Below are 22,500 nucleotides of genomic sequence, written 5' to 3' on the forward strand. Positions count from 1 at the left end.
CTAGACCACATAGCCGCACATAGGGACTCAACATTGCATCGCCCTGACCGAGACTCAAACTAGAGACCTATGGGTCCAAAGATGAGTGCCCTACCACAAGACCACAAAACCATATGCACGGAACTCGAGTTTTTTTGTTTTTAAGGGTTTTACAGCGCTTGCAACACATTAAGGTCATATCAGCGCCAGTAAAAAAGGAAGAAAATGGGATTGTGAAATGTTCTAGAAATAGAATTCAAGCACTCAAGAAAAGGGAAGACAAAGAGGAATTGGTTCAAATAGGTAACAGATGTAGATTCCAAGAGCACACAATCAAAGTACTTAGTATCATTGAGATTTTTATATTGCGCAATATCCACTAAACATGCTCAAAGCACTTTACTTAGTTTGAGATCACCTAAAAGTCTCATCCACACATAAGCACGTCCCCACTAAGAGGAACACACTCAAATGTTTACATATCATATATAATATGTAAACAAAACATAATACAATGCACAACAGAGAGATGATTTACAAGGAAAAAAATATCATCTCCCAAAACTAACTATACATTTGACTGTTTCCCTCGCAGCCAGGGTCAGGACAAAACCAAGTGATCTCATTCCAAGACAAGGACAGAAAACAAGTTGGAAAACAGATATAGGGAGATAGAAGACACAGTAAGTGCCTCCCTGCCCACTATGGGAGATCAGGAACCCCATCCAGTTTTTGGAACTTACCAACATCCGCACTCAGAGCCGCCTGGTAGAGGGGAGTCCAGCTTTGACTGTCCTTCATGTTGACATCTGCCCCAGCCTTGACTAGACACTGAACTAACTCCCTCATTTCAAGATTGCCGTCTGCATTGAAGGTACTCGTCACTGATCAAAAAAAAAAAAGAAAAAAGAATTCTGTATATATAATACAGATGCTCCCATCTAAAAGGCAACAAACCGATCACCTATTAAAACCAATGCATTTGAATGAGCTAAGGACTTTGGCCAGGGCCAGGACAAAACCCAGTAATCAGTAATCCCTTTCATAAGCAGCCCGAAAAAGGAAAACCTTTATAGTGGGGGGGATAGTAGACATGGCTAAAGTGACCTCTACACCCACCAAGTAAGGTCAAAAGATTCCAACCCAGATGTGAGAGTGTTGTACAAACCTTGCTGGATGACAGCGTGAATGGGTGCCTGGTGCATCTTGTCTGCCAGATTGACATCACAGCCCAGTGTTATCAATGCCTTGGCTGAAACTGCCTCATTTTGCGTAATGGACGCTGAAAAAGGAAGAAAAAAAAAGGTAAGATCGTCTCATTAAAGACAGACATAGGGATGCCAATTTAGGGGACAAATTTTACAGAACTTTTACTCAAAACACATCGACCAACCGATTTCTGAACACTGGACTCCAGTGAAAACACATTATGTACTTACTTTTCAATATTATATGAAATCAGACCTGTCCAGTACTACAAAAAATTCATAGAATTACAAATTTTTGGCTCCAGCTAGAGAACTGCATAGACGTTTTTGATTCAATAAATATTGTTGAGAATGAGAATTTGGTTGCTTGGAAGCTGTATTTTGGAGTATTTTTTTATCATGTTGAAGGCAAATAATTCATTTGTAACGCTATTTATATTGGGACTTCTCTTTTTCTCTTGGAAACTACGAAGTTTTGAAAGTTGACAGCTCTGTGACATGACATTATTGCTAAGAATAATAATAGATCAAGTGTGATTTCACTTTAACAGGCTGGTACCCTGGTGCCCACTAGATGGAGGTTCCTTATGTAATCAGCTCAACTTCCGTAAGCTTTTGACTTCTGCTCACCCAGTGACTGGAAAATGTATGGACGTTTTTTAACTTATTAAATTCTGTAAATATAGGAAAACCGGCAGCCCTGCATTCAACCATTTGGTGTGTTGACATTATAATAATAATAATAATAACAGTAATAATAATAATAATAATAATAATAATAATAATAATAATAATAATAATAATAATAACAACAATAATGTCTATTTGTATATTGCCCAATCCCGTCGACAAAACAGCTCTAGGTGCACAAAATTGTAAAACATCATTATAAACATTTTTGTACACACGCACACCCATTTATAAAAGCGCGCACACACATTTACCCTCAGAACGACACACATATGCACTAAAATGTGCATATGCATACAGAGATTAAAAATAGCTGTTGACATGAATTATTGAATAAAAACATTCAATAATAATGGCAGAGGAAGGGAAATAATATTATGTGATGAGAATTCTGATGTAACAAATGTATATCTTACAAAAAATAGGATGTTTTATTTAATCTAGTGAGCTTCTCATAAGATGAGATTTTAATCTTTTCAAAAGATGACTGATTATGATGAATCAAAACGGATAATTAATATTCAAATATTACCATATTCTATATTGAACAAAAATGAAGGAAAATAGCAACATTTGTATATAGTATCCCTACTATTGTAAATGTAGCAGCTCAAGATTTTTTCTTCTTCGACATGCATCTGGTTTTACTTAAAACAGGGTTGCCAATTCAGGAGGCAAAAATTTACTGAAATTTTACACAAACACATAGACAGACCCCTCTCTGAGGGCTGAACTCAAATAAAAAGACATTACTATTTACCCTTTTCTCTGTTTGTTTTTTGTTTTGTTTTTGAGGGTTTTAAAGGTTTATGGTGCTTGCAACACATATCAGCACCAGTAAAAAGGAATAAAATTGGATAGTAAAAACGTTATTGATGTACAATTAAAAGAACTTGAAGAAAAAGCAAGACAAAGGGGAATTGGTTCAAATAGGGAACAGATATAGATTCCAAGAGCACATTATCAAAGATCTTAGTTTGAGATCACCTAAAAGTCTCAACCAGACACCAGCACAGGTCCCCATTAAGAGGAATACACTGAAATGTTTACAAATCATATGTTAAATTAAAAAGAAAATAACAGTACATAACAAAGATGAAAAAAAATATCATCTCCTAAAACTATGACTATACATTCGACTGTTTCCCTCCCAGCCAAGGACTCTGGCCAGGATCAGGACAAAACCAAGTTATCTCATTCTAAGACAAAGACAGAAAGCAAATTGGAAAACATATAACGGAGGATGGAAGACACAGCAAGCATCTTCCTGCCCACTATGGGAAGTAGGGAATTTTTCCCATTTAGCAGGTGATTGGAAAATATACTGAGAGCTTATGATGTACTGAATTCCGTAAATATACGGAAAATTGGCAACCCTGTTAAAATGATGTCCTGACCCAAATAATAAGAAATAATATGGGATATGATAAGGTTCTTGAACTCCTGCCTTTGACATTTCAAAATTGTCCCACTGCATCATGGGAGGTCAGGAACCCCAACCAGAAATGATGTCCTGACCCAAATGATAAGAAATATAATATGGGATATGTTAAGATTCTTGAATTCCTGCCTTTGAAATTTCAAACTTGTTCTCACTGCACCACGGGAGGTCAGAAGACCACATCCAGTTCCAGTTCCAATTCTGTTTTGAAAACCAAAAAACAAACCAACAAGAAAAGGGCATGAAAACAATCCCCAAACTCACCGAGAAGAGGAGTAATTCCCTTGACAGTGGCCATGTTGAGATCTGCATTGTGTTGGTGTAGAAGGTGAATGACGTCTGTGTGACCGTTACTGGCAGCTACGAAGACAGCTGTGTGGCCCTGACGATCACGAAAGTTTGGGTCTGCTCCTGGAATATCATTAAAACTTTTAACAGAAAAAATTAAATACATTTATATCTGGTTAAAATCAGTTTCTTACTTTATTTTACTTGATTTTTACTGCCAAACATCCAATTTGCATCAATATAGCCATGGAAAGATGAAGAAAAAAAAATTGAACCTCAATATGGTGCAAAATCCACTTAATGTGCTCAAAGTGCTTTAAAAGGGGTTGCAAGAAAACAACATTTAACATACAAAAAAAATTTGGGGTCAGAGACAACTTTTTCAGAGGGAGAGGGAGAGGGAGAGGGGGAGGGGAGAGAGAGAGAGAGAGAGAGAGAGAGAGAGAGAGAGAGAGAGAGAGAGAGAGAGAGAGAGATGGGGTGTGGAGGGGGGACATAGTGAAGATCACAGACTCACCATATGACAAGAGTATCTTGACAACCGAAGCGTGACCAGCTTGGGCCGACGTCATCAACGGTGTGACGTGTGCATGATTGCACCAGTTGGGGTCCGCCCCCGCCTCCAGAATCTTGGAGACCAGCACATCATTTCCTTTCTGTGCTGCACAGTACAGAGGTGTCTCCCCTAGTTTGTTGGCCAGATTGGTGCTGCACTTGCCAGTGGACAGAAGAATCTGGAAAACAGAATGTCACAAAATAATTTTTTAATTAGCTTTTATAGAGCGCAATATCCACTAAACAGGTGGGATGAAGTGGCAGAGAGGTCAAGGCATTGCACTGTGATCTGGAAGGCCCCCGGTTCGAGCCCTGCTTCAGGCACTTTCGTTTTTTTTCCTTGAGCAAGCTTATTAACCCCCAATTTGCTCACTTGAACAATATGGGTGATTCTTGTTGAAAACAGACATCCTAGGCGACGATATCTTATGATGTTGTGGCAGAAGGGCATCATTTTTTAAAAAAAATATTTATTCACTAAACATGCTCAAAGCACCAAGGGGTTCCTTGCCAACAGCAACACTTGACATGCAGGACGAGACATGATGCCAGTTAGGCAATATTACAATTTTTGGGGGGACAGAGACAATGCTGTTAATGACCAAGAGAACGTGAGTAAAGAGCCTTTTCCAAGGACACAATATATGAGCCACTCTGGACTCAAACCCAGAACCTTCTGATCTGAAGACGAGCATCATACCACTAGACCACATGCCCGCACACCTTTGTGAGTGAGGTTCAAATGGTTATATATAGTTTTTACTGTGTTCACCAAGAGAGCAATATGCCCAGATGGCAGGGCGCCATGTTGTGGTCTAGTGGAATGACACTTGCTCTCTGACCCTTACGTCCCTAATTCGGGTCCTTTCGAGTGTGTCGCAAATTTGACTCCTTGGAAATGGAAAATGTTGTAAAATGTTACTAAGGTAATTCTATTAACTCACTAAACCCTAACACCGACTATATCCGTAGTTTACCCGGATTACTTTTACCCCATGCCTATTTATTACATTTTTCTAAGACAAATTATAGGCATAGTAACAAAGCTAACGTTTTTTTTAGTGTTTGCATTTTAATGATAATTGAATAAAACTATCTATGCACATGCTCATCTTTCATACATTTTTTCCAATTTTGAAAAGTATCAAAAATCTCTAGGATTGAGTGAGTTAAGGTTTATAAATTTTTTTTTTGTTAAATAGAGCTTTTATATAACGCAATATCCACTGAACGTTCTCTAAGAGCTTTACAAGAGATCCCTGGCCAACAGAAACACTTAACATTTAGGACAGGACATGATGCCTGTTAAGCGATAGGACAATTTTTTCGGACAGAAACAACGCTGTTAACAACCAGGTACTCAGTTTACACCCGAGTATGATGAGAGAATATGAGTAAAGAGCCTTTTCCAAGGACTCAACTATGCCGAGCGAGGCTCGAACCCAGAACCTTCCAATCCAAAAGCGAGTATCATACCTCAAGACCACATAGCTGCACTTCATTAACTACTCCCTGTTCGCCAGTTCCTCTCTCTCTCTCTCTCTATCTATCTATTTGAGTTCTTTTAACATTTAGGTGATCAAATCATCTTGAGCAATTTCTTTTTTTATTTTTATGTTTTTCTTGGACATCTGTATTAAAAATATATATTTGCAAATTAAAAAAAAAAAAAAAACAACAAAAAACTTGAGCTTTTATATAGCGCAATGTCCACCAACAGCAACATGTAACACCAGAACGAGACATGATGCCTGTCAGGCGATAATACAATTTTTTCGACAGAGACATTCAGGTACTCATTTTATGCCTGAGTACAGCGAGAGAATTTGAGTAAAGGGCCTTTTTCCAAGGACTCAACTATGTGCCGAGCAAAGCTCGAGCTCAGGACCTTCTGTTCCGAAAGCGAGTGTCATACCACTAGACCTAACAGCTGCATAAATTACGTAAAACCTAAATATCGATAATATGAAAAAAAAAAATAAATGTCCTTACATCAGCTATGTCGGTAAATCCTTTGAGTGCACAGACATACAGACAGGTTTTCCCCGATTCATTCTGTGAATCTAAATCAGCACCGTTGTTCACGAGAACACCCACTACATCCACATAGCCTCGCCAACAAGCCATGTTGAGAAGAGAATTGCCTTCACAATTTGAATGATTCACATGAGCTCCCTGTACAGCGAGAAAAATGACAGAGATAAATAGAAAAAAAAACTTCATGGTCAACTTTTTTATTTCAAGTTGTTAAATTCAATTTACTTGGCATATTTTTTCAGCATACTACAAGATGTCAAAAAAAAAATCATTTGTTTAAAATTGAACTTTTATGTAATGCAATTTCCACTAAACGTGCTCAAAGCACTTTACAAAGGGTCCCTCACCAAAAGCAACACATACACGTAACTTGTAGAATGAGACCTGGCGCATGTTAGGCAATATTTAAAAATTTTTCGACAGACAACAATGTTGACAGCCAGGTATTCATCTTACACCTGAGCACGATGAGAGAATGTGAGAAAAGAGCCTTTTCCAAGGACCCAACTATGCTCTGAGCGAGGTTCAAACCCAGAACCTTCCGACCCAAAAGTGAGTGTCAGAACACAAGACCACATGGCTGCACACGTGCTAGATTGTTTTTATGTTTGCTTTTTAGGAGCTTTACAACATTTGCAAAACTATCACTATCAGGTCATTTCAGCGCCAGCAAAAATTATGATGTAGAAGAAATGTTGTAGATCTGAAGTTAAAAGCACCAAAGAAAAAATGTAGGACACAGCTCACTATGGGAGGTCGGAAATCCCACCCAGAGAGATTTATTACTTTACTATTTATTTAATATTTGTACAAAACAAAGAGATGATATACAAGGGAAAAAAAAATCTCAAAAAAAGATGCTACACATTTGACTGTCTCCTTCCCAACTGAGGGGGGCCCTGTTAGATCAGGTGGTAGAGCACTCGCTTCAAAAGCAAATAGACTGAGATCTATCCTGGGTGCAGTCGTGATTTTTTTCTAACCTCCTGCCCACCCAGCAGCGATTGGGTAGCCAGGTCTGATAGATCTGGCGAAAATGTACTTTGCTTTTTTGTTTGTTTGTTGCTTTAGGTCTCTTCCAACACAATTGAGGTTATATGAGAGACCGCTGAAACAAAAAAAACAAGCAATCTAACAAAAATAGTACAAATGTAAATCAAAATCATAACCTAAAGATATCATAAGCTGAATTATAAATAACCAAGAACAAACAGGCAGAATATTTACAGGAAAAAAATATCCCCTGTCAAAAATACAATCACAAACCAAAGAAGCAGGATAGGCTAGTAAAGAGAAGAAGAAACGACATCACTATCGGATCGTACACCCATGCGAACATCATAGGTATATGATTCAAGGGTGATGCTCCCATCCAACCACCCGCGAAAATGTACTTTGCGATAGACTAGCATCCTACCCAAAGGGTAGCAAGCAATTGCTATTGTCCGTTTCACGCCATAGGCCATGGGCCTATGGCTCTGAAGGACTACTTTTTTTTTTTTTCCAACTGAGAACTTTTGCCAGGACTGGACAAGGGAAAAAAAAAAAAAAAAAAAGAAATCTCAATCCAGAACAAAGAGAGAGAGAAAGAGCAACATGGAAAGGACTACCCTCAATGGGAGGTCATGAAGATATCACCCAGATGTGCCAGATTAGTGACAGACTGACTTTGGAACTGTAGCACATGTTACAAGAAGTACTATTTACACCCAAAAACACACATTCGTGGTAGTAGTAGTAGTAGGCAGTAGTAGTAGTAGAAGTAGTAGTAGTAGTAGTAGTAGTAGTAGTAGTAGTAGTAGTAGTAGTAGTAGTAGTAGTAGTAGTAGTAGTAGTAGTAGTAGTAGTAGTAGTAGTAGTAGTAGTAGTAGCAGTAATAGTAATAGTAGTAGTAGTGGTAGTGGGAGTAGTAGTAGTAGCAGCAGCATCATCATCATCATCATAATTTTCAACAGAACACAATATTCTAAAATACGAAAACAAAAAAAGAGATTCATACTTTTTTGATGAGCAATGAACACGCCTCCACCCATCCCTCACACACAGCCACCTGCAGGGCTGTCTGTCCATTGTACTGAAAATCAACATCAAAATCGACATCGAGAATTTCTCTCACTGTTTCAATATTGTGATCGCATATCGCTGTCTGAAGGCGTCTGATGTTTCTCCTTTTCTCTCTTTTCTCAAAGCCAGCTTTTCCAGAGTCATCTCTTCGTCTTGACAAAGGACCTGATCAAAAAAAAAATTTTTTTAAATAAGAATAAGAAAACAAACAAAAGAAATAGGTTACACCAATAATTATTCATTGAGCCATAAAAAATATGACTTAAATATGGGTGATTATGATAAATGTTACAGTGAATGACATAATCAGTTGGATGGTGAAAAGGTTTGAACTGAGATATGGCCAAGTTTAGTTAGGTCAATTTTTATCAAAAATGAGTTCTGTCATAAAGGATTGAATCAACCCTTTTGTACATCTTCGGGGAAATATCAAAGCTTAATTTTTTACAGCTAGTCAAGTTTAAAAAGTATGAAATTGAGAAAAGTTGCTGGATACCTTTCCCATAAATATGACCATAACTTCATGAAAAATCACCCGATTTACTTCAAATAAAGATTAAAATGCATCCCACTATGGAAAGTTACCATTGTCCTCCATCCTGTCCGTGCTTTTATTATTTCCACCTTGACAAAGCTTGGATCACTCGACGGGCTGTCTATCCTTTCCTGGAAAAAAAAAATGTATTACAGCATTGTTTTCTTTTTTGGGTTATTTTTTATTGTATATATGTGAATGTGTGCATGTTTTAATGACTCAAAAGAGGATTGTGGTGCTTCACTCTTATCTCTGCATTATTCTACAGAACTAAACATTTCAAATGTGTCTATCCTTCTCATTTCATCATCTTTTCTCCAAACTTCAGGCTCATATTTTTTCACAGACCAAGACTCAGGAAATGATATTCTCTTGTTAATATATATCAAATCTTTGTAACAAATCATATTCATATCATCCATTTGCAGCTATGTGGTCTAGTGGTATGACACTCACTTTCGGATCAGAAGAGTCCTAGGTTCGAGCCTCGCTCAGCACATAGTTCAGTCCTTGGAGAAGGCCCTTTACTCACATTCTCTCACCGTACTCAGGTGTAAAATGAGTACCTGGCCGTTAAGCGTTGTCTCTGTCCGAAAAAAATGTAATATCGCCTAACAGGCATCATGTCGCGTCCTAAATGTTATATGTGGCTGTTGGCTAGAGACCCCTTGTAGAGCACTTTGAGCACGTTTAGTGGATATTGCGCTATATAAAAGCTCAATCCATTTCAATTAATCATAACCAAGATTTTTGCAAATCTCGTTCATGTGATATCGGCATCACTCTTCCATCGCCACCTTTAGCAAACTGCTTATCCCAATACAATTAAATCTTGTTATTTCTATTGGTAAGTTTTATATTTATATTATATTTATATTGTCTTTGAATCTGTGTCCACTTGACCGAAAGCCATTGTCGGCCCCAATAGCTCATTGATAAAGCACTCACTTCACATTCAAAGTGAACTGGTTTAGATCCTGAATGCGATTTCTCAATCAATACTCCCCCCCCCCCCCTCCCCTCAAACCTCCATCACAATCACCTTCCCCTGTCCACTCAGCAGTAATTAACTTCAGTTGCTGGATTGCTGGGTTTTTAAAATATGACGGAAAGTAATTTGCGACAGACTTTGCTACTGTCTAAATCTAAAAGAACGAAAACCCGAATAAACTCTTGATGCATGAATCTTGGCCTTATTATCTGAATGGACGACTTTACCGGCCGAAAGCCATTTGCTGCCATTGCCGTTAATCTTTCTAAAGTCTAGAGTCGGAGATCTGCTTGATGCATCTGTCTTTGACATTGACGAATTAAAAATGGCATTGTTTTAAGACCTTTAATATTTGTATGAAATCTAACAATGCTCATCGTAAGCATTTCAAGTGATGCGAAGGGAAATACCTGAATATCTATTCGAGTGGAAACTTCGTATTTGTAGGACGAGCATCCAGTCTAAGTGTGAGTGTTAATTACTTAAGAAGATAATATATCTAGCCTTTCGCTCAGAATTTCATACGATAATATTATATAAGCATGAATCAGGGACAATATAATTCTTGTGAATTATATGGATGTCGATGTTTTCTTTCTCGATGTGCGCAGTGAGCACCATGAACACTTCTCAACTTCTGGCAGAAGTCTTCTGTTGGATCAACCAGTTATGCCAGGTGCTTTTACAAAATTTCCGCCAACTTTATATCAGAAATCCGCCAAAATCGGCCATTTGATTTAAAACACTTATAATCAACGATAGTGTATTGTCTCAGAATAAATATTATGTTGCTAAACGCTACTCACCTATTTACAACTGTATCATTTTTAAAGACATGAAGATTCAAAATTTCGATTTTTGTTTGAGCGGGAGTTCGACTTTCGGATATTGTTTTCACCTTCGGTTATTATGTTTTGTAAGATAGATCTAGGCCAACACTATACTCGTAATGGGTGCTTCTTAATGTCACTTTATGGGGAAAAAAGAACAGAACCTTGGACTGGATTGTAATACTTTTACTTTTTTTTAAAGGGTTTACAAATCATCAACAAATCCGCGAAAACAATCCCCCGGCCACGCGATGAGAAAAATCCGCCAATTTGTGATTTCGCAACCGGAACTGCTTCAGCTTCAACTCCACATTTCTTCATTTTCAGCTTCAATTCACTATTTCAGTCTCATTTATGAGTTTTGAAGTTAATGTATCAAATATTCAGTTATATCTAAGTTTGTAATATAATTCGATTATTATTATTTTATTGTTATTATTATTATTATTATTATTATTATTATTATTATTATTATTATATTATTATTATTATTATTATTATTATTATTATTATTATTATTATTATTATTATTATTATTATTATTTATTATTTATTATTATTATATAATTATTATTATTATATTATTATATTATTATTATTATTATTATTATTATTATTAAATTATTATTATTATTATTATTATTATTATTATTATTATTAGGCAGTTACCAGCGTTGTCTCTGTCCGAAATGTCAAGTGTTTGCTGTTGGCCGGGACCACTTGTAAAGCGATTTGAGCACGTTTAGTGGATATTCCTCTTTTCAAATACTCTAGTTTTTCTGTAATTTTTTTTTGTTTTCGTTTTGTTTGTTTATCATTTTGTCTTTTCCGTGATCTTCTCTATACTTCTTTTAAGGAAAATAACTATCTAACTAACTAAATAAATAAATAAGTAAATAAATAAAAAGATAAATAAAACGATACATAAATAAACAAAAATAAACAAATACATATATATGTATGTATGTATGTATGTATGTATGTATGTATGTATGTATGTATGTATGTATGTATAAATGAATAAATAAATAGATAAATAAATAAATGGATAAATAAATAAATAAATCACTTAACGCAGTGTCTAGTTTGCCTTGAGAGTTGGGTGATAGGGGAAGACTATTGCTCTGATCCAATCAGTCACTCTGCTTGTACGGGGGTTGGACTTTTAGCCAAGCACGTTGATGATTTGGCCTTAGAATCTACTTCGGATCCCTATTTGAACCAGTTCCTTTTAAGTTACTCATTCTCTGCTGCTTTTAACTATAAATATAGAATTTCAGTTTCGTCCTTGTAACCGTGCTGAAATGATTGAAAAGGATCGCAAGCGCTGTAAAGCCCTTTAAAATCTCTCTCTCTCTCTCTCTCTCTCTCTCTCTCTCTCTCTCTCTCTCTCTCTCTCTCTCTCTCTCTCTCTCTCTCTCTCTCTCCCGCTCTCTCTCTCTCTCTCTCTCTCTCTCTCTCTCTCTCTCTCTCTCTCTCTCTCTCTCTCTCTCTCTCTTTCCGGGTCTGGAATGCGCTGGCAGGAGATGGAAAGATTGGCCAACCACAGAAGACGATGGAAAAGTTTCATCCATGATCCATACCCACTGTGGGATGAGGGCTGAAAATCATGCTGAATATGATTTTGTTTGCAAAATAAGCTTTACAAAACTACAGAAAATATTTATAAATGAAACAAAACTGAATAAAGATGATGTTTATTCTGCCACAACAAAGGTGACGATTTGTCTGTCATTGGTAAGTTGAGGGTTAAAATCGCTGCGAGTGCTATGAACGTCTAAACAATAAAAAAAACAAACGAACATTTTCAAATTCAATACTTTATTTAGGCTCAACAAAAACAAAAAAGAAGCAAATATCAAAATGAGACATATATACAGGAATGGCCGACATGCACATATTTGAAGGTCTGATAATATTCGTAATGGACAGTATTTTGTGGTGGTTTGAGACTGTGTATTTCTATTACAACAGTAAGATCATAACAAGTAGTAGGTTATTTCAATAGCAACGGTAAGACCATAACAAGTGGGCTATTTCCATTACAACAGTAAGACCATAATAAGTAGTGGGGTTTTTTTTTCACTAAAAAAGTAAGATTCTCACAGGTGGGCTAATTCCATAACAACAAGTGGGTTATCAGACATGCAAACAAGTACAAGTCGGTTATAAATGAAAATATATGACCCATCGTTTAAATCGGGGATCATGTCGCTGTGAAGGAAATACTGATAATGATAAGGATGACAATTATAATATTTAATTATAACAATAATGATAAGTAATAAAAACTAATGTTAACAATACTGATAAGTAATTATGACTAATGAAAACAATGATAATAAGTAATCATAAATAATGAAAACAAAGATGATAAGTAATAATAACTAATAATATTTATGATAAGTAAAAAATAACTAATGATGATAAGCAATAATGAATAATGATAAGTAATAGTAACTTATGAAAACGATGATGATAAGTAATAATAACGAATGATAACAATGGTGATAAGTACTAATGACTAATGATAACAAACAATCATGATAAGTAATAATGAGTTTGCTTTTGTTTATTTTTTAAGGGTTTTACGGCGCTTGCAACAACATTAGGTCATAACAGCGCCAGTAAAAAGGAATACTAAGTACCTCCCTACCCACTATGGGAGGTCAGGAACCCCACACAGGCATGGAAGGAGAGATTATATAATACTATATTTATAAGGAGATCGAAAACACAACTAGAGCGACCTCCATAGTTTACCATAGGGATGATGGGATACATTAACCCCCCCCCCCCCCCTCCCCACCCCATCTAAACCGCCACCACCACCAACATCAGTCAGTGCATGAAATACTCTTGGATGAAAAGCGCGAAAGAAACTATTTTACGATTTACAAGGGGTCCTTGGCCAACAGCAACACTTAATAGTAGGACGGGACATGACGCCTGTTAGGGGAGATTACAATTTTTTTACGGACAGAAATAACGCTGTTAACGGCCAGGTACTCATTTTACACCTGAGTACTGTGAGAGAATGTGGGTAAAGAGCCTTTTCCAAGGACTTAACTATGCGCCGATCTTGGCTCGAACCTAGGACCTTCCGATCCGAAAGCGGGCGTCATACCACAAGACCACATAGCCGTACATAGCCCACATTTTAGACATACTTTTCAAGTCAATACTTTCTGAAAATTTAGACAACAAATTTAGAAAAACAGAACGTCTGAGCATTAGATTCTTGATTTTAAAAAATAATCAAACTATGAATGAAGAGCTTCAACGTTGTGGGTTCCAAACTCCCCTTCAGCCAACAAGAATAGCAATAAGTAGTATTAATTTTTATCGGGTTTTTTGTTGTTGTCGACTGAAGAAGGGTTCTCAGCCTTTAACGTTTTTCTTACACATTGTGTTCTTTTTTTTTTTTTTCTTTTTTTGAAGCGGTTCGATTCATTTTCAGTCTACACCTTTTTCAGTCCACAGCTTTTTATAACTGACTATTATTCTTAAGATAATGTTGGTCCTTAGTAAAACATCTTTTAGGTCATTTCTGGTGTAATATTTTCTCTTCCGGGTTTTTAAAAATTTTTATTTTTCTTAAAAAGACTAAGAAACGATATCCATAAAAGTTGAAACACCTTAGCATTTTCACTGCGGACAGCAGAGCAGTCCCTTTGGGCGTTGACAGTCAAAATTTCCAGCATAACCGCGATGAACCAGTTGGCCAGGAAAATATTGATGATGCAGCCAAACAAAATGATATAAAAGAAAGTTATGTGAAATCCAGCCGGTGGCAACCCCGTGTTTTTAAATCCAGTCTTCCCTAACACCCCTAAAAATAGAGTGAACACCGAATCGAAGTAGTTTTTATAGAAGGGGCTCGTGGAGTGGAATAGAATGTATCCTGATATAGCAAAACTGGTAAGGATGATCCAAATAGCTGTCATGAAGCTTGGTAGAATTCCTAGAGATAGACGCAAGACGTGGTAAACCCTGATGGTTTTCTTGGAGTATCCGGCGAGCTTCAGAAGTCTGAAAGATGTGAGTGCGATGAGAAATCCCAAACAGCTCATGAACCCTATGTCCCATATGACAACCGTGTTGAAGTTGACGAATTTTCTAGGATCGTCCCGCATTTCCGTTAGGGCCGTTTTCAATGAAGTTAATCTCATGGAGTACATGCTTATAGCAGTTGTTGCCATGACGAACACCAACACATCCACCATGAACCAGAAATTACACAGAGCAGCTTTTCTGTGAACTTTGAACTCGTGAATGACGTAAACAAAGCCGATAGCTGTAAACAAAATGGCGGCGATCTCACATACGCTGATATACTGGCCCAAGGCTCCACGTGGAGGGTAGGGGGAAAACGGATAAGCTGAATAATACGTAACGACACCTCCGCCAGGAATGAACTCGGCGAGGAGAATGATGCTGATGAAATGATCCGTATTTGGACAGTAGAGCGTGAACTCTAAGAAAACTGCACGAGTCTGACGATCGATCCAAAAGCTATTTTTAGTTTCTTTAAGAATAGCGTTGGCGACGATTATATTAATATCTAAATTGGTGACGTATCCGCCACCACCGTAGGTGGAATGATGCCCGGAAACGGGAACGCTCGATAGGTCGAAAGGAGACCGGAAGTACCAAGACCCAGCCGTCAGCCGTAGCTGGTCGATGGGCGGGCATGGGATTGGCAGACGCCACCCAAAGCAGTGCTCAGCTGTGACCTCTTCATCCACGGAGTAACTGTCCACACACGGGAGACTTTTTATTTTGTTTGTTGGGCAATCTGTCCAAGGCATCCGGACCTGTCTCAGCCTCGGAGCCCCGAGTCTGTAGAGAGCCCAGTCCGCTGTGAAATATCTGTCTTCGGACAATATTGACTCTCCCTTGTAGTTCTTCTCTGGGAAAAGCCAAGGGGTCACTACATTCTCCAGCCAGTCGTAGTACATTTTTGTTGAGTTTACCTACATGAGTGAAGAACAGAAATAACAGAGATATTATGTTAGTAAATTTTGAAAAAGCTCATTATATATATATATATATATATATATTATATATATATATATATATATATATATATATATATATATGTATATATATACATATATATAGATATATATATATATATATATATATATATATATATATAATATATATACATACATATAATACATATATATATATAACACACACACACACATATATATATATATATATATATATATATATATATATATATATATATATATAACTCATCATTTCGATATGGTATAAGGTCAAGGAAAACAGAATGGAAAAGTAAGTTTAGAATTAGAATAGTTAATGAGACGAAATTTCAGAGGGTTTTTTCCTTCCTTTATTTTTAAAATAGGTCTCATGGACAATGTGTGCAGAGTTCCATCCTATTACCCTCCATTCAGTATTAAAAAGCAACAGGCAAGACTCGCTGTTGGAGATTCACTGCTTGAATCGGGGGGTATTTGTATGGGAGGGGGGGGGGGAGTTTTTAATATTAAAAAATGGTTTGTTTTCAGAATATTTGTTGAAAGACAATGGGGCGGAAATTAAGTTGTTGTAAAAAAAAAATCTTACTAATTAAGACGTTTCGAATTTCCCATTTATCATTTCAGCGCAATGGAATAGACATAATATAGAACTCAGATGATTGCGTATTGACAGGATTTGTGTATTTTGTCTATCGACAAAGTAAAGCAACACTGATCGTGGTCATTGTCAGGATGACGGATAGAAAGAAATCTGACTTTGGCTCCTTAAGTAAGACATTTTCCTTTTGATGTATTGAAAGCTACACAGACTAAGATTCACGGTTGCAACATTTTATGTCGGTAACAAGATATAAATCACGAGTTATCCGTGAACAAAGCTTCATTGCATTTCAATTTGGCTCATATTTTTGGCCAAGATTTCAATTTCTTTAAAAAGATATTGCTTACAGTACCATTAAAATATGATCAGATAATTCAAAACAACCCCCCCCCCCCCCCCCCCACGGCCCCAACCGGTAACAAATTATACCCTTTAGACAGGACATTTTTGTGGAAAATCCCTCTTTAAATCCAAATAAGTAGGACCCAAAAAGCTCTTGTACATCCAATACAATGTACCATCATTTCAAAAATTCATAGAGTATTCAATGGATATAGGAATTATGTTCCATGTGGATCCCACATCTAATATCTGCTTAAAGCGTTATCCAATACATTTGTATAATACAGGTAGGTACTTTGGTAAAAAATTCAAATTGGATTGAGCTCAATGAAACCTATATCATTTTAAAGTGCTTTTCAACACGATTCTAATGATACCAAAATTGTGAAAATCAGATAAACAGAAAAAAAGTTATGTTAGTTTAAAGGCTGAAAAATGGTCTTCTATTTGCCTTTGTTATTTACTGACGGACTTTGTGACCTGAAAATTGTTGCATTTCCGGTAGTAACCACCATTTGGATTTCAAAACTGGTCTAAAATGGCCGATAAGATTTGAGTAAGGATTTTACTGGAACGAATTTCATGGATGCGGTATACAACTTTGCCCTGAATTTAATTTTATAAAAAAGTTAAGATGTTAAATAAACGTGCCAGCATGAAATTTTGATTTACCAAGTTGTAATCTTTTAATTATCCAAAGCTAAATTATACCCTATTTTATCCATAATCAGAAGTTATACTAAATTGTCATTGATTTTAAAATAAACTACACCAAACGATAGAGTAATTTCTCCTGAAGAAAATAAGACATCAATCATTAAAATCCATCCATAATTAAAAAATCTATGGAACTTTTTCTGAGACCCATCACTCAAAAGTCCAAAAAATCGGGTCACAGCCACTAGGCCATTTATCGGCTCCCTGCTGGAGGGCCAAATGGACGTTTACCAAAGTACCTAATACAGGTAGATATGCAACAAACGTAATTTGTCCGTTTCAATTACAATTTGAAAGCTGTTATTTCATTCAAGATAGTTGTAGAGCCAAAGTTGAATAAATTGCTTTTTTTCTTTCTCTTGGCGACCGAGCTCTTGTGTTACAGTGTATTATTACGCAACGAAGCAGCGTTGAATTGGGGAAAAAAATAAAGTTCATTGCACATCTAATTCAGATAAATAAATTCTATTTATTACACGAAGGAGCCAAAAAGGGCCATAACTCACGTATTTAAATCCTTTGTATTTTGGACCAATCAGACTGTTGTGTACGTTTTCCTGCATTCTGTAATCAAGAGTTGTCCTGTTGGAATAACACAGGCTGCAGACTAACACCAATAACACACCGTGTATCGCCAACTCCAATAATGTGTGTCGAACGAGGACCCTGACCTTTCTTTTCAATGTCACCTCCCTCAGGTCTTCCACTTTGAGCGCTGTGTCGAATGTGACGTATTTCCTAGCCGGGTTTGGCTTGACCTTCAACCCATACTCTTTATTGACCTCTGACACGATTTTCATATTTATCTCTCTCGAACCCACAAATTCAATTTTACGGATGAATATGGTAAACAGAAAAGTTATGAATACAACTTTGGTCGGGTCGACAACGACCAGAGATTGTAGAAAAGTCAAGAAGAACGTGGACAGCCATTCCTCTGTGACGTCTTTGCCCCATTCCATACTGTAGAGGACGACGAAAAAGCTACACACCAAAACACATGTAATTACCGTCACCCAAGCAACACAGCGTGTCACGAAAGGCCACGAACCGTCCAAACTTTGAATGCCGGCTGGGCGAATCAAGAGTATTTTGTTGAGTTTTTGAATCTCCTTTTCAAGAGTGACCATCCACGGCGCTCTGGCACAACATGAGTTCAGGAAGGTATTGGCTGAGTCTTCTTCGTAGTCTAATTCTGTTAATAGTAACAAAAAAGAAAACGAACTTTAATGTCTTGACGAGAATGAAAAAGGGGGGTGGGGGGGGGGGGGGGTCCCGATAGTTCAGTTGGTAGAACAATCGTTTCACACGCAAAGAGACCGAGATCGATCTTGGGTGAAGCCGATTGTTTTTCTGACACCCCCCCCCCCCTGTCCATCCAGCAGTGAGTGGGTATCTGGGTCTGTTACATCTGACTGAAAGTACTTTGCGATAGAGCAGTATTCTATCCAAAGGGTAGCAATCAATTGCTATCGTCGCACTTCACACGCGATAGAAACCTGGATAAACTCCAGCTCCATGGATCTAATGGCGCTGAAGGACGGGAATAGAGCATGAAATTTTACAGATGATTGTGACCTTTTGTACCGTGCGTTTTTTGTGTAAAGTTTCTATTCTAAACATACGTATAATGTATACACCAAATAACAATATCTTTGTGTCAAATTTGGGAGCAGACACTGGTGTAAAATGAAGATCTAAAAAAGTGTGTATGAAACAGTGCCTGACAAAGCAAGAAAGAAAATAAAGGGAAAAGAAACACGATGAATGAAACTTTAAAGACTAATTAGAGTTGGGAGAATTTCATTGTTAAGCTCAAGTCTTTGAAAATAAATTTCTAAAAAATGTAAAACTTACCTATTGGGCTTTCTGCACTCTCAGCGATTTCACATTTTTGATTCTCTCCCACTGCATCCAATTTCTCCTCAGTCTGTGACTCTTCAGCAACACTCGCTTTCGTCCCTTTCTCAACTTTGTCGAGGACGCTTTCTTGGACAGAATCTTGAATGCCCTGTTTCAGTTTCGTAAGATAATTTCCAACAATGCTTTGTTGCCGGGGGTGATCAGTGGCGAGGCTATTTTTCTGGAGAAGATCATTTCCAACATTGCTTTGATGCTGGGTAGGATCATTTAGGATGCTATTTTTCCGTAGAAGATCATTTCCAGCAATGCCTTGATGCTGGGCAGGGTCATTAGGAGTGCTATTTTTCTGGAGAAGCTCATTTCCAACAATGCTTTGATGCTGGAGAGTATCGTTGCCGAGGCTATTTTTCCGTGGAAAATCATTTTCAACGATACTTTTTTGTGAAGCATTATCATTTCCAGCGACGATTCCAAGATCAGTCAAATTTTCAGGCTTATCAATATTATCATTATTACTTCTTAGTTTGTTGCATTCATTTTCCTCGTAACCTTTAACCTTTATGAAATTGACCTTTAGACTTTTGTACAAGCCTCTAAACCTTGTTTCTCTTTTGTCTTTATGTTTATCGTCGGGACATTTCACGTCACTGTAATGCGTCTTTGTTGATCTATGTCGACATCCACATGTGCTGGAGGCGAATCGCTCCTCCACACGGAAACGAGCTCTTCTAAAGATGTTGACGATCAGGAAGATGGGGACTGAAGTGATTGCTGCTGCTACGAGAGAGTAATAAATCTGAGGAAAAATGAAAAAAAAAACATGATTGAGACAGGAGCAGGCCCTCAGAGCCTAAGAATATCCCGGTTTCTATTGCGCTTAACGGACAAGAGTAATTACTTGTTACCCTTTGGATAGAACGATAATCTGTCGCAAAGAACTTTCCGCCAGATAAGACAGACCAACTGAACCTCTCAAATCTGGGATTTCCTTTGAAAGCTTTCTTGGAGTCCCAGGTTTGAAAGTTTTTGACAAGATAGGGTCATTTAATCGATCTATATTTGAAGATTGCGTTTTGTAGCTAAAATTCAAAATAATGTTGTTGTTTTGTTTTTTAATGAGTACGACAGGATAGTGGTGAAATGATAAAAGCTATAACTACAATAAGTAATACCTGTTGCCAGCTCATCCTTAACGCCCCGATCTGTAAATCTGGCTCTCCTTGTTCCCTGTCAATGTCTTTGGCTCCTCGATAAAACATGGCACTGGCAATCATAGACAGGAGAAGGAAGGCAAGGCAACACCCAACTCTCTCTAAACGGCTGGAGAGGGATGAAAATAGATTTATAATTTTATATATGATATATATGATACATAATATAAAAAAGAAAGAATACAAACAAAAATAAAGCAAAGCATGAACAAAAAAAAAAAAAAAAGAAACAGAACCAAAATAGGGGTCTGGATAGAGATATTGCCAAATTGGCAAGAAAAATCCACGTAGAAAAAACAACATCCCAAAATCAGCCTCATAGTATACAATTTAAAATCTCTATTTTATCCACGGTCGTAAGTCGACGTGCACTTATTAGCAGATCTGATAACCGAATTAAAAAAAGACAACATTCTACGGCCTCATTGTTGTAATTGAAATACCATGGAACTCACGCAAACTATTTGTTGTCGATAAGAACAATGTTAAAACAATTCCACTGTTATGTCTGGTTATCAGACCTTGAAACATGTGAACCTAGTGGTAGGTTAAATCTAAAGCCCCCTTCACATTTCATTGAATGTAATATGACCCGTCCTATCAATGGGTTATTATAGATGTGAACACATTTTGCTAGTTTAACAACCGGACGAAATTAATTATGGGCTGGTTTTAAGACTTCTGTAATATTCAACATTTTCCGTTGGTTAGAGGGTATCTCCTTTACAATAATGAGCCCATAACAATTTGGGTTACCAGACTTGTTTATAATACGCACACGTTGGTGAAAGGTAGAACTACTCACTTGAATCGGCTACGGTCAGGTCTGATGAAGACAGACAGCCATATATGGTCATCTGTGACTTGCTTGGTGGCCGTGCTGAAGAATGTCCTCCGAAACAACTTGACCTCGTCCACGTGACTTACTACGACGATGACGTCGAGGGTGTTGTCCTCGGGACGCAGCCATCTTTGATTGAAGAAGTGGAAGCTGTGAGGATGGATAAAGACGATAATGAATATGAAAACACTAAGACTTGCGCAGGTAGCAACGCCCTACTTTATAACGAACGATTAGTAGACTCGACGTGCACTTATTTGCAGGTCTGATAACCCAATTCATTACGGGCTCATTGTTGTTGAAATGGAAATCTATAAAAAAAACCACGCAAAATATTGTCCATTCCAACAATGTTAAACTTGGCCCATAAGTGAGTTCGGATGTCAGACCTGCATATTATAAGTGCAAGTCGATTAGACTTCATGTGCTATGACGATTATTTATTTATTCTTTAAATTCACGTTTTTCATTTAATCCAATATCCTTATATTTATCTATTTATTCATTTATTTATTTATTTATTTATTTATTTATTCATTCATTCATTTTTCGATTTATCCATTTGTTCATTCATTTACTTACTTAGTAAATATTTATCTATTCAATATATATCTATTAATGCCGACTTGTACTTAATCATATTGCAAGGGAAAGAAGAAGAAGTAAGAAGTTGCCACCTTTCTCCATTCTGCAAGTCGACCACAACCATGTTGTCAAGGTACCACGATCCTCCACCGCCGGCCCCGGAGTTGTCATGCCAAATTCGTATGTACTGGAGTGGGCCCAAGTCGCCGGGGACCGCCATGACAAGGTGGACCACGCTTCCGGTAGGCATCCCCTTGAATTTGAGGAAATAATGATAAGAGCAACAAGGAGCTGAATAATGTTGCAAATGTTACCGAATTATATACATAAGTGATAATGATACTATTGTAATAAGCTTCAACAGTCGTGACGTCACTTCCCTCGTAATGACGCATGGTAACTTAGTAACTGGTTCTAAACTATTGGAACAATGGAGGACGCCCTTATGAAATACTTCTCCCGACGAGCAAAAAGTGTATCCAGAGGAGAAAAACATTATAAATCTGATCATGTTTTGACTTTTATAGATTCTGATCACATGACATGAAGAGTAAAAGTACCGATTTTCTTTGATTAGAGCCAAGCTGCTCGTTGCTGGGCGGACGTGACATCAGACTATTGAATCCAATTTTCATTGTTTTATCATTATTATAAGTGAAGCTTTGTGGTCTAGTGGTAGTGGTATGACAATCGCCTTCAGATCG

General features: G+C 37.3%; 2 protein-coding genes across 2 annotated transcripts in view; both read right to left on the bottom strand.

The window, feature by feature from the left end:
• Positions 1-10,444, bottom strand: part of LOC144972308 (uncharacterized) — a 19,324-nt gene extending 8,880 nt beyond the window's left edge. The window contains exons 1-8 of the mRNA XM_078913397.1: positions 10,199-10,444; positions 8,848-8,928; positions 8,198-8,427; positions 6,154-6,336; positions 4,124-4,340; positions 3,583-3,729; positions 1,148-1,261; positions 723-863 (exon numbers count right to left, since the gene is read on the bottom strand). Of these exons, the coding sequence (XP_078769523.1) occupies positions 723-863; positions 1,148-1,261; positions 3,583-3,729; positions 4,124-4,340; positions 6,154-6,336; positions 8,198-8,427; positions 8,848-8,860 (1,045 nt within the window). The 5' untranslated portion in view covers positions 8,861-8,928; positions 10,199-10,444. The remainder of the gene's footprint in view (positions 1-722; positions 864-1,147; positions 1,262-3,582; positions 3,730-4,123; positions 4,341-6,153; positions 6,337-8,197; positions 8,428-8,847; positions 8,929-10,198) is intronic.
• A 3,589-nt stretch (positions 10,445-14,033) lies between these two features.
• Positions 14,034-22,500, bottom strand: part of LOC144972310 (polycystin-1-like protein 2) — a 43,277-nt gene continuing 34,810 nt past the window's right edge. Inside the window, exons 20-25 of the mRNA XM_078913398.1 lie at positions 21,889-22,049; positions 21,176-21,361; positions 20,332-20,479; positions 19,154-19,955; positions 17,803-18,491; positions 14,034-15,594 (exon numbers count right to left, since the gene is read on the bottom strand). Coding sequence (XP_078769524.1) covers positions 14,197-15,594; positions 17,803-18,491; positions 19,154-19,955; positions 20,332-20,479; positions 21,176-21,361; positions 21,889-22,049 — 3,384 coding nt within the window. The 3' untranslated portion in view covers positions 14,034-14,196. The remainder of the gene's footprint in view (positions 15,595-17,802; positions 18,492-19,153; positions 19,956-20,331; positions 20,480-21,175; positions 21,362-21,888; positions 22,050-22,500) is intronic.

The sequence above is a fragment of the Berghia stephanieae genome, chromosome 5 (genome assembly GCF_034508935.2).
Source record: "Berghia stephanieae isolate SIO BIC M18660-M18661 chromosome 5, UCSD_Bste_1.3, whole genome shotgun sequence".
Classification (NCBI taxonomy): Eukaryota; Metazoa; Mollusca; class Gastropoda; order Nudibranchia; family Aeolidiidae; genus Berghia; species Berghia stephanieae.